Raw genomic sequence first — 13097 nt, 5'->3', positions numbered from 1 at the left:
GTCTAAAAACAACTGGAATATAATTAGTTTGTGATTCATTGTTAATGGATTTTCAATGAGGAACACAGAGGAACAACCCTGACAACACACATAACAAAATAACACTAAAAACAAAGGGGGAGGAAACCACTAAAGTCATGACCATATTGTCATGTTGTAATGACAGGGAGAAACCATCTAACATCTAGAACACTACTTTAGACCTGGTTATAAGATGCCTAGTGCACTACGCAGGGAATAGGGAGCTATTTGGAACAGAGACACTAACTCCTGGATGAAAATCTCTCTCTCCCTCATCTGTCTGATATATCTGCCCATTTCCCCTCCCATCCTCCCTTTTCATTCTATTCTATCAGCCACACCACTAGCTCACCTCCACACAATACATTTACAAGTTAAAGACACACCTTGGAATAAATAACAAAGGAAAACTATTACTAGATGAAGTTGAGTGTTTTTTATTATTTCCCATCACCATAAATCATATTTAATCACTGAACAGTAGCAGACCTAACTTCATCTGTTCCTGACTCTGGATAGTGGATTAAAAAGACCATCAATCTCCAATGATATTAAAGTACTATTCTGAACATTACTGATATACTGAGTGGCAAGTCAAGATATCTGCTGGTTTTATTGTTTGGTCAACAGCACCACCTGCTGGACAGGTTTAATGTTGCTGGACTGAGCAGTATGGGAGGATGAAAGATGACACATTTAGGGCCGGTTTCCTGGACATCTACATTGAACATACTGTTTAGTCCAGGACTAGGATTCATCTGTGTCTGGGAAACCAGACCATATAGTTTAGTAGAAAGTAAGTGATACCAGCTTGTAGTGGGCTGACTAGTCCTGAATTGTCCTTTAGTTCCTGGACCATTTTCCATGCAGCTCCAGGTGACAGAGAACACATCAATTAGGACCGAGCCAACAAGCTGATCAATGATACTGAGGAGAATTACATAGAGACAGAGAACCAACTGAGAAAACATATCGATGGTTCTGAATGACAACCAATATACATCAACACCAGACATCATGATTCATGGAAATGTACAAGATTAAAACATTGTATTGAATTTTAATAAATAACAAATCAGTTTACAGTTTAACCAGTTCAGCTATAGACCACACCAGCATGACTAGTATCTATGTGGACCCTACTACAGTTTAACCAGCTCAGCTATAGACTACACCAGCATGACTAGTATCTATGTGGACTCTACTACAGTTTAACCAGCTCAGCTATAGACTACACCAGCATGACTAGTATCTATGTGGACCCTACTACAGTTTAACCAGCTCAGCTATAGACTACACCAGCATGACTAGTATCTATGTGGACCCTACTACAGTTTAACCAGCTCAGCTATAGACTACACCAGCATGACTAGTATCTATGTTGACCCTACTACAGTTTAACCAGCTCAGCAGTACCATTGAGACAAAACCCAGGATAGAGGGGCTGAGTGAATGTGGTCTGGACTCTGTGGAGGAGGGTCATTGTGTCAGAGACACTGTAGAAGGACAGAGTACCTGCCTTGTGATCCAGGTACACTCCTACTCTGGAGGACTGAGGGCCTGATACTTTAGTCTCAACATTATTGTGTCTGAAACAATAACCACCTCTAGAGCAATATAAACTCCAGGACTTGTTATTGAGTCCAAATCCACTATCTGTCCCTGTTCTGCTGATGTCTTTATATGAGACTGCTGTAACAACATAACCAGTCCACTCCACCTCCCAGTAACAGCATCCAGACAGACCCTCTCTACACAGAACCTGGTACCAGTTGGTGAATCTGTCTGGATGGACAGGATGTGGTTGGACTTGGCCTGTATAGGTCACCTTTCTGTTCCCTTCAGACAGAGAGAGGTATGTGTATGCTGTGTTTGGGTCCAGTGTGAGCTGACAGGAATCTGGGAGAAGAGCAGAGACCAATGAGGGGAGTCAGAACAATAAGTTAAGTCAGATACTGTATCTACCCTGTCTTTGATTAGAGCACAGCAGAGATCAAATCAGAGAAATATGAGGAGTCAGATAGATACCCAGTCTTTGATTAGATCTACTATTGCTATATATTTCTAGAGGGATTGTTAGGAGTGTCAGTAAAAAGAGACTGTTAGTTACTTCACAATAAAGAGACTCACATTGTAACAACTGTTCTCTGGTCTTGGGCTCTGGAGGCAGTACAACATCCACTATATTCACTACAGACACACAAACACATTGACAGAGAGAGGGAATGTTATCATCAGACCATATTCCACATGTATATCCTGTTAAATCTACCCCCACCTTTTTTGAAAATTCTGTTAAAAATCGCGCAACTTTTCAGCGTCCTGCTACTCATGCCAGGAATATAGTATATGCATATGATTAGTATGAATGGATAGAAAACACTCTGAAGTTTATAAAACTGGTTAAATCACGGCTGTGACTATAACAGAGCGTGTGTTTCATTGAAAAACGCAAGAAAAACTGCTCTCTGAAAGCAAAAAATAATTTCCATAAGTCACTTCCACCAGTTGTTAAAAGAGAACAGAATTTAATGGAAATTTGCCTGCACTTCATACAAATTCCGCACGATGGCGCCATTGTACTAATTTTCAATCGAATTAATTGTTGGAAAATCCATCTGTCTGACCCCAAGTTTTCCAGTCTTCACCCGGATGCAGTTCAAGGAGAGATCAGATTGCATTGTTTTTGAAGTGAGGACCTATTGAAGAGACATCGCCCTGTAATCGTTTTGATAGATTATAAACGTTTACTAATACCTAAAGTTGGATTACAAAAGGATTTCGAAGTGTTTTGTGAAAGTTTATCGTCGACTTTTTTAATTTTAAAAAATTACGCAGCGTTTAAAAACGATGAATTTTTCTGAATGACACTACTTCTATACAAAGCTATTTTGGGTATATATGGACCGATTTAAACGAAAAAAAGACCCAATAGTGATGTTTATGGGGCATATAGGAGTGCCAAGAAAGAAGCTCGTCTAAGGTAATTAATGTTTTATATTTTATTTCTGCGTTTTGGGTAGCGCCGTCTATCGCAAAATCTGTTGTTTACGTGTCGAGCTGGCATTTTGGGGGGTGCATGCTATCAGATAATAGCTTCTGATGCTTTCGCCGAAAAGCATTTTAAAAATCTGACTTGCTGGCTAGGTTCACAACGAGTGTAGCTTTAATTTAATACCCTGCTTGTGAATTTTGATCAAGGTTTGAGTTTTAACGAGTACATTTAGCATTTAGCGTAGCGCATTTGCATTTCCAGGTGCCTACTTGGGACATGTGCGTCTCAAGTAGATTCAATATGACTAGTAGGGAACTTTCAATGGTCTAAAGTTGATGTTCTTATTGTTTTCAACACACCTGTAGTGGAGATCTTGGTCCATTCTCCTTTAAGGAAGTCTTCTAGTTTCTCTCTCAGTTCAGACACAGTCTTACTCACATCTCCAAAGTACTGAAGAGGAGGGACAACGATGCTGGGTACGTCTGAAGATACACTGATACTGGAGAGAGACTGATACCTCTGGAGAGAGAGAGAGAGAGAGAGACTGATACCTCTGGAGAGAGAGAGAGAGGGACTGATAACTCTGGAGAGAGAGAGAGAGAGAGAGAGAGACTGATAACTCTGGAGAGAGAGAGAGAGAGAGAGAGACTGATAACTCTGGAGAGAGAGAGAGAGAGAGAGAGACTGATAACTCTGGAGAGAGAGAGAGAGAGAGAGATACTGATACCTCTGGAGAGAGAGACTGATAACTCTGGAGAGAGAGAGAGACTGATAACTCTGGAGAGAGACTGATAACTCTGGGGAGAGAGAGAGAGACTGATAACTCTGGAGAGAGAGAGAGAGAGAGACTGATACCTCTGGAGAGAGAGACTGATAACTCTGGAGAGAGAGAGAGACTGATAACTCTGGAGAGAGAGAGAGACTGATAACTCTGGAGAGAGAGAGAGACTGATAACTCTGGAGAGAGAGAGAGAGACTGATAACTCTGGAGAGAGAGAGAGAGAGAGACTGATACCTCTGGAGAGAGAGAGAGACTGATAACTCTGGAGAGAGAGAGAGACAGAGAGACTGATACCCCTGGAGAGAGAGAGAGAGAGGACGGACAGAGAGAGGGATGGACAGAGAGGGAGAGAGAGAGGGACGGACAGAGAGAGCGAGAGAGAGGGACGGACAGAGAGAGAGAGAGAGAGGGACGGACAGAGAGAGTGAGAGAGGGACGGACAGAGAGAGAGAGAGAGAGAGGACGGACAACGATGCTGGGTAAGTCTGAAGATACACTGATACTGGAAAGAGACTGATAACTCTGGAGAGAGAGAGAGAGAGACTGACAACTCTGGAGAGAGAGAGAGAGAGACTGATAACTCTGGAGAGAGAGAGAGAGAGAGAGAGAGAGACTGATAACTCTGGAGAGAGAGAGAGAGAGAAAGAGAGAGAGAGAAAGGGGCGGACAGAGAGAGCGAGAGAGAGGGACGGACAGAGAGAGCGAGACAGAGACAGTGAGAAAAAGGGGCGGACAGAGAGAGCGAGAGAGAGGGACGGACAGAGAGAGAGAGACAGAGACAGAGAGAGAAAGGGGCGGACAGAGAGAGAAAGGGGCGGACAGAGAGAGAAAGGGGCGGACAGAGAGAGAGGGATGGACAGAGAGAGAGAGAGGGACGGACAGAGAGAGAGAGAGAGGGACGGACAGAGAGAGAGGGATGGACAGAGAGAGAGAGAGGGACGGACAGAGAGAGAGGGACGGACAGAGAGAGAGAGAGAGACAGAGAGAGGGACGGACAGAGAGAGAGAGAGACAGAGAGAGAGAGGGACGAACAGAGAGAGAGAGAGAGGGGCAGACAGAGAGAGGTACGGACAGAGAGAGAGAGAGAGAGGGACAGACAGAGAGAGAGAGAGAGGGACAGACAGAGAGAGAGAGAGAGGGACAGACAGAGAGAGAGAGAGAGAGAGGGACAGACAGAGAGAGAGAGAGGGACAGACAGAGAGAGAGAGGGACAGACAGAGAGAGAGAGATATGAATTGGCTGATTATCTCTACTCTGTCAGAGATACGAAGCAGAGACAGATCCTTACCAAGTACAGGCTGAGTGACCACCGATTGGCAATAGAAACCGGCAGACATAAAAAGACATGGCTACCCAAAGAGGAGCGTGTATGTGGTCACTGCATGACAGGGGAGGTAGAGACAGAGATGCACTTTCTCCTTTACTGTGATAAATATTCCTCACAAAGAGATTCATTATTCACAGAAATGACTACATATATTCCACATTTTTACAAATTGAACCCAGAGGAAAAACTAAGAATACTCATGGGCGAAGGAGCAATGGCTCCTCTTGCAGCCAAATATGTATTTTCCTGCCATAGCCTGAGGGACACTGAATAATAACATCTGCATAGTAAACAGTAACTTACTTATTATTACTATTATTGTTATTACTATAATTATTAATGTTTACTGTAGACTGTTACCATTTTATTGTATTTAATTTTGTATTATTATTTACTACAATTTTATATTATTATTTGCTATCATTTACAATTTTGTTACAATGTATATTGTATACATTGTTGCTTTGGCAATATTGACACAATGTTTTTCATGCCAATAAAGCAGCTTGAATTTGAATTTGAATTTGAGAGACAGACAGAGAGAGAGAGAGAGAGAGGGGCAGACAGAGAGAGAGAGAGGGACAGACAGAGAGAGAGAGAGGGACAGACAGAGAGAGAGAGGGACAGACAGAGAGAGAGAGAGGGACAGACAGAGAGAGAGAGAGAGAGAGGGGCAGACAGAGAGAGAGGGACAGACAGAGAGAGAGAGAGAGATGGACAGAGAGACAGACAGGACAACATAATGATTGAGATGAAGAGTTTCACATGAAGTTAATTTCATATCACATGTAACAAGACAGTTTAGTTACCTGGAGGAAATGGATGTGATCCTCTGTGTGTGAGAGCTGCTCCAGCTCAGTGCTTCTCTTCCTCAGCTCAGCTATCTCCTGCTTCAGTTGCTCCAGGAGTCCTTCAGCTTGACTCACTTGAGCCTTCTCTTGGGCTCTGATCAGCTCCTTCACCTCAGAGCTCCTTCTCTCAATGGAGCGGATCAGCTCAGTAAAGATCTGATCACTGTCCTCCACTGCTGACTGTGCAGAGCGCTGGAGAGAGAGAGAGAGAGACAGAGAGAGAGACAGAGAAAGAGAGAGACAGAGAGAGAGAGTGAGACAGAGAGAGAGAGTGAGAGAGAGAGAGAGAGAGACAGAGAGAGAGAGTGAGACAGAGAGAGAGAGTGAGACAGAGAGAGAGTGAGAGAGAGAGTGAGAGAGAGAGACAGAGAGAGAGTGAGACCGAGAGAGACAGAGAGAGAGAGTGAGACAGAGAGAGATACAGAGAGAGAGAGAGAGAGACAGAGAGAGAGAGATACAGAGAGAGAGCCAGAGAGAGATACAGAGAGAGAGACAGAGAGAGAGACAGAGAGAGCGAGACAGTAGGTTCAGTAGCCTCTCTGCACCTCATTGAGTCAGGACTCTGCCACCCTGCTCTCCAGGTCCACCAGGCCTTGTCCTCCCTCCTGGACAGACAGGTACAGAACACCTCTTGGTCCTGCTCTACTCTCCTCCCTCCTGGACAGACAGGTACAGAACACCTCTTGGTCCTGCTCTACTCTCCTCCCTCCTGGACAGACAGGTACAGAACACCTCTTGGTCCTGCTCTACTCTCCTCCCTCCTGGACAGACAGGTACAGAACACCTCTTGGTCCTGCTCTACTCTCCTTCCTCCTGGACAGACAGGTACAGAACACCTCTTGGTCCTGCTCTACTCTCCTCCCTCCTGGACAGACAGGTACAGAACACCTCTTGGTCCTGCTCTACTCTCCTCCCTCCTGGACAGACAGGTACAGAACACCTCTTTGTCCTGCTCTACTCTCCTCCCTCCTGGACAGACAGGTACAGAACACCTCTTGGTCCTGCTCTACTCTCCTCCCTCCTGAACAGACAGGTACAGAACACCTCTTGGTCCTGCTCTACTCTCCTCCCTCCTGGACAGACAGGTACAGAACACCTCTCGGTCCTGCTCTACTCTCCTCCCTAAAACTACATTAAATACAACGTTAACTAGATATTATCTGTGTCATTTATAGCCTGGCACAGATAGTAAAACTACATTAAATACAACGTTAACTAGATATTATCTGTGTCATTTATAGCCTGGCACAGATAGTAAAACTACATTAAATACAACGTTAACTAGATATTATCTGTGTCATTTATAGCCTGGCACAGATAGTAAAACTACATAAAATACAACGTTAACTAGATATTATCTGTGTCATTTATAGCCTGGCACAGATAGTAAAACTACATTAAATACAACGTTAACTAGATATTATCTGTGTCATTTATAGCCTGGCACAGATAGTAAAACTACATTAAATACAACGTTAACTAGATATTATCTGTGTCATTTATAGCCTGGCACAGATAGTAAAACTACATTAAATACAACGTTAACTAGATATTATCTGTGTCATTTATAGCCTGGCACAGATAGTAAAACTACTGTAGCGACCCGCACAGACAGCTGTGTGTTATGTGTTCGGCTAGTAGGTGGTTGTGTTGTACTTACCAGTTCCCAGTGTTCGCGGGGTCCGACATGCCAATCAACCTGCTATCTGCCAATCACAGGAATGCCTGGGATGTTCTGATGCCGGGCATCCTGGTGGTTGGCGGAGTGGCGTGGAGGGGGCGGGGCATTGGAAGTTAAGGTTCAGCCTTTGTTCTCTCTCTTACGTCTGGGCTTCACAAGAGAAGGTCCCGATTGGCTTGTGGGGTATCTTTCATTTATTTGGCGTGAGCTAAGGCCAAACAGTAGCCTGTGTAAAGTTGCTAATAAACCGTCAATTCGTAACTCAATCCTCTGTCTGGACAATTGTTCCTTTATGATCTAGTCAGGTCATTACACTACATTAAATACAACGTTAACTAGATATCATCGTCACATAACTTGTGTCGAATTTAAAAGACACCGTTACCGTTAGTAACGTCTGTTACACTGTAACTTACAGGCAGCCTCACATAAAAACCTATTGGTTATCAAAGCTTTGATTATGACCAAAGTCTATAGTAGTGAAAACTCTCTCTCTCTATTCTAACTTACCACACATTCACATCACTGCCTCGACATGAATGTGTCCTGTCAGAGCCGTTTCCTGTCCGTTAACTGTTAACAGTCTCGAGCCACAGCTTAACCAATGAGCTACAAGGAGGACTGACAGTCACGAGCGGTGCAGCAGCCTCTGCAGCAGCAGCCTCCCCCGGGTCCTAGTGCCCGCCCGGTAAGACGGTTAAGATGCGATGGAACGGTTGACGGAGAGAAAATAAATCACAGAGAAAATATATTGACTGATATATTGAATAGTTTAGGGAAGCTTTAGCTTTGGCTTTAATACATTCTGAAAATACTTGAAAACCAAAAGAGAAAAGAATAGTAGCCCTTCTCAGGAACAACAAAACCCTCACAGACCAACTTCTTCTTCTATGATATAATGGAGGTCCTCAAACCAACGTTAAAGGGGCATGGCGCCACCTACTGTTCTGGAGTGTGTTCAATCAAATCACGGTTTACACCACTCTAAATCCTCCTACCGAACTCAGTACTTCTGAGAAAATAAAAGAGTACTACTAACTTCTAATAGACCCTCCCCCATCCCCCAAATCACTTCCAAGTGTAATGTTTACTGTTAATTTCTAATTGTTTATTTCACTTTTGTTTATTGTCTATTAAACTTGCTTTGGCAATGTAAACATATATTTCCATGCCAATAAAGCCCTATGAATTTAATTCAATTGAGAGTGAGACAGTTCCATTTTAATGTATAGGGGACATGAGTCAGTCATGGTTACTCATGGTTATGTGATGAGGCAGCCCAGTTGGTTACATGAACCAGTCTATTCTCTGAAAGGGGTCCAGACAGCCTGTTCCCAACAGTGGGGTCAGTGGGATTGGATAGGGGCCTCCCTCTCTCTCTCTCTCTCTCTCTCTCTGATTGGAGGAGAGAAGTGAAATGGTGTGTCTCCTCTGGTCAACAATACTCACCTTGAAAGACTCCACAGCCTGTTGGAGCTCCTTCAGCTCCTTCTCTCTCTCCTGGAATCTGTGCTGGACCTTCTGCTGACTCATCCCCAGCTGCCTCTGTGGAGAATCACTCTTCAATGAGCTATCAAGCTTTATTAGTCCAGTAGATCAATAGTATAGTAATGTGACATAGGACCCATAGAGAGGAAGGTCTACAATCCTGAGGAAGTCCCTTTACAATATTATATTATGTTGCTATGTGAATGATTATAGTTTTTATGGTAGGCCTACATGTATCAAGGGGTTGAGACTGAACTTTGGATTCATAAAAGGCCATTCAGAATGATAATAGTGTTTGACTTTAGAAAATGGTGATACATTTGGAGAATCTGGGTTAACAATTCTATATAATCAAGGTTTGTGTTCATATTTGTGGATCCATTTCATATTGATATAATATAATGATCTCATATTCAAACAGATTTAGTTCCTACTGTATCTTTAATTCTTTGTTTATCAGACAGCCACCAACAAGTTGTTCTGGTCTTACCTGTTTCTCAGTCCTCTCTGCCTCAGCTGACACTGTATCATGGCCTTTATGTTCATCCATTGTACACAGCAAACAGATACACTGCTGATCGGTACGACAGTAAACCTCCAGCAGTTTGTCATGATGAGAGCACATCTTCTCCTGTAGTTGTGCCGTGGCTTTGACCAGCTTGTGCTTCTTGAAACCAGGAAATTCAAAGTGAGGTTGGAGGTGAGTCTCACAGTAAGAGGCCAGACACACCAGACAGGACATGAGGGCTTTCTGCTTTCTGGTCCCAGTGCAGAAATCACACGCCACATCTCCAGGTCCAGCATAGCACAGAGCAGGAGGGGGAGCAGCCTGGAGTCCTGTCTTCCTCAGTTTCTCCACCAGCTCAGCCAACATGTTATTTTTCCTCAGATTAGGCCTTGGAGTGAAGGTCTCTCTGCACTGAGGACAGCTATAGACCCCTTTCAGAACATCCTGATCCCAGCAGCCCTGAATACAGCTCCTACAGTAACTGTGTCCACAGGGAATAGCCACCGGCTCCTTCAGTAGATCCAGACAGACAGAACAACAGAACTGGTCCTGGTCCAGCAGAACTCCCTGCTGAGCCATTTGGACGGTTGTTCACTCTCACACAGACAGACTCTGATCAGTTTCGTTTCCTCAGAAGAGAGTTTGTGGGAAGGGAAGGGACTTCCTGATTCTGCCAGAGGGGTGGGGTTAGAAGGAGGGAGGGGTTAGAGGAATGGAGGAAGAGAGAGAGGAACTGCATGCAACAGCAAGAGGGAGACAAATAGTTTTGTTCCAAGGTTAGAGCCCTTAACATGGAACAAATGACATAATGAATCTTAAAAATGTGAGTTAATTGGATACAAAAACAAGTCCTGGAGTTTAAAGTGCTATAGTGGTGATTACTGTTTCAGACACAATAATGTTGTGACTAAAGTATCAGGCCCTCAGTCCTCCAGAGTAGGAGTGTACCTGGATCACAAGGCAGGTACTCTGTCCTTCTACAGTGTCTCTGACACAATGACCCTCCTCCACAGAGTCCGGACCACATTCACTCAGCCCCTCTATCCTGGGTTTTATGTCTCTGGTACTGCTGAGCTGGTTAAACTGTAGTAGGGTCCACATAGATACTAGTCATGCTGGTGTAGTCTATAGCTGAGCTGGTTAAACTGTAGTAGGGTCCACATAGATACTAGTCATGCTGGTGTAGTCTATAGCTGAGCTGGTTAAACTGTAGTAGGGTCCACATAGATACTAGTCATGCTGGTGTAGTCTATAGCTGAGCTGGTTAAACTGTAGTAGGGTCCACATAGATACTAGTCATGCTGGTGTAGTCTATAGCTGAGCTGGTTAAACTGTAGTAGGGTCCACATAGATACTAGTCATGCTGGTGTAGTCTATAGCTGAGCTGGTTAAACTGTAGTAGGGTCCACATAGATACTAGTCATGCTGGTGTAGTCTATAGCTGAGCTGGTTAAACTGTAGTAGGGTCCACATAGATACTAGTCATGCTGGTGTAGTCTATAGCTGAGCTGGTTAAACTGTAGTAGGGTCCACATAGATACTAGTCATGCTGGTGTATTCTATAGCTGAGCTGGTTAAACTTTAGTAGGGTCCACATAGATACTAGTCATGCTGGTGTAGTCTATAGCTGAGCTGGTTAAACTGTAGTAGGGTCCACATAGATACTAGTCATGCTGGTGTAGTCTAAAGCTGAGCTGGTTAAACTGTAGTAGGGTCCACATAGATACTAGTCATGCTGGTGTAGTCTATAGCTGAGCTGGTTAAACTGTAGTAGGGTCCACATAGATACTAGTCATGCTGGTGTAGTCTATAGCTGAGCTGGTTAAACTGTAGTAGGGTCCACATAGATACTAGTCATGCTGGTGTAGTCTATAGCTGAGCTGGTTAAACTGTAGTAGGGTCCACATAGATACTAGTCATGCTGGTGTAGTCTATAGCTGAGCTGGTTAAACTGTAGTAGGGTCCACATAGATACTAGTCATGCTGGTGTAGTCTTTAGCTGAGCTGGTTAAACTGTAGTAGGGTCCACATAGATACTAGTCATGCTGGTGTAGTCTATAGCTGAGCTGGTTAAACTGTAGTAGGGTCCACATAGATACTAGTCATGCTGGTGTAGTCTATAGCTGAACTGGTTAAACTGTAAACTGATTTGTTATTTATTAAAATTCAATACAATGTTTTAATCTTGTACATTTCCATGAATCATGATGTCTGGTGTTGATGTATATTGGTTGTCATTCAGAACCATTGATATGTTTTCTCAGTTGGTTCTCTGTCTCTATGTAATTCTCCTCTGTATCATTGATCAGCTTGTTGGCTCGGTCCTAATTGATGTGTTCTCTGTCACCTGGAGCTGCATGGAAAATGGTCCAGGAACTAAAGGACAATTCAGGACTAGTCAGCCCACTACAAGCTGGTATCACTTACTTTCTACTAAACTATATGGTCTGGTTTCCCAGACACAGATTAATCCTAGTCCTGGACTAAACAGTATGTTCAATGTAGATGTCCAGGAAACCGGCCCTAAATGTGTCATCTTTCATCCTCCCATACTGCTCAGTCCAGCAACATTAAACCTGTCCAGCAGGTGGTGCTGTTGACCAAACAATAAAACCAGCAGATATCTTGACTTGCCACTCAGTATATCAGTAATGTTCAGAATAGTACTTTAATATCATTGGAGATTGATGGTCTTTTTAATCCACTATCCAGAGTCAGGAACAGATGAAGTTAGGTCTGCTACTGTTCAGTGATTAAATATGATTTATGGTGATGGGAAATAATAAAAAACACTCAACTTCATCTAGTAATAGTTTTCCTTTGTTATTTATTCCAAGGTGTGTCTTTAACTTGTAAATGTATTGTGAGGAGGTGAGCTAGTGGTGTGGCTGATAGAATAGAATGAAAAGGGAGGAGGGGAGGAAGAGGGGAGGAGTGAAGGGCTGTTCAAGAAACCAGATGAGGAAGAGGAAGATGTTCAGGGGAATTACTGTCTCTGTTCCAAATGGTTCCCTATTCCCTACGTAGTGCACTACGGTGCTTCTGACCAGGTCTAATGTAGTGTTCTACGTAGGGAATAGGGTGCAGATTTATTACAATATCATGCTTTAGTGTTTGGCACAACAATATAGTAGATCTCCACCCCCCACTTCCTGTCTGTCATCCCCCAGTTCTGTTAAGACTTCCTCTCATTGAACTGGGCCTCATTCTAAATGGTCACTTTGTATTGATAGTCCATACTGGTCTTTACTATGGTTCTACATACAGTATCTGTATTGATAGTCCATACTGGTCTTTACTATGGTTCTACATACAGTATCTGTATTGATAGTCCATACTGGTCTTTACTATGGTTCTACATACAGTATCTGTATTGATAGTCCATACTGGTCTTTACTATGGTTCTACATACAGTACCTGTATTGATAGTCCATACTGGTCTTTA

General features: G+C 43.4%; 1 protein-coding gene across 1 annotated transcript; it reads right to left on the bottom strand.

Moving 5' to 3' along the window:
* Positions 1 to 442: 442 nt before the first annotated feature.
* LOC110511242 (E3 ubiquitin-protein ligase TRIM16) lies at positions 443 to 10330 on the bottom strand. Its single transcript, XM_090230873.1, has 6 exons — positions 9635 to 10330; positions 9106 to 9201; positions 5934 to 6167; positions 3376 to 3535; positions 2152 to 2211; positions 443 to 1920 (listed from the first exon to the last, which is right to left on the bottom strand). Exons 1-6 carry the CDS (start codon positions 10229 to 10231, stop codon positions 1412 to 1414), a joined length of 1656 nt encoding a protein of 551 aa, XP_090086999.1. The 5' UTR covers positions 10232 to 10330; the 3' UTR covers positions 443 to 1411.
* Between the last annotated feature and the right edge of the window lie 2767 nt (positions 10331 to 13097).

Source organism: Oncorhynchus mykiss, chromosome 4, assembly GCF_057628025.1.
Source record: "Oncorhynchus mykiss isolate SJ-2025 chromosome 4, ASM5762802v1, whole genome shotgun sequence".
NCBI lineage: Eukaryota > Metazoa > Chordata > Actinopteri > Salmoniformes > Salmonidae > Oncorhynchus > Oncorhynchus mykiss.
The sequence above is the reverse complement of the archived record's forward strand: the minus strand, read 5'-3'. Positions and strand labels throughout refer to the sequence as shown.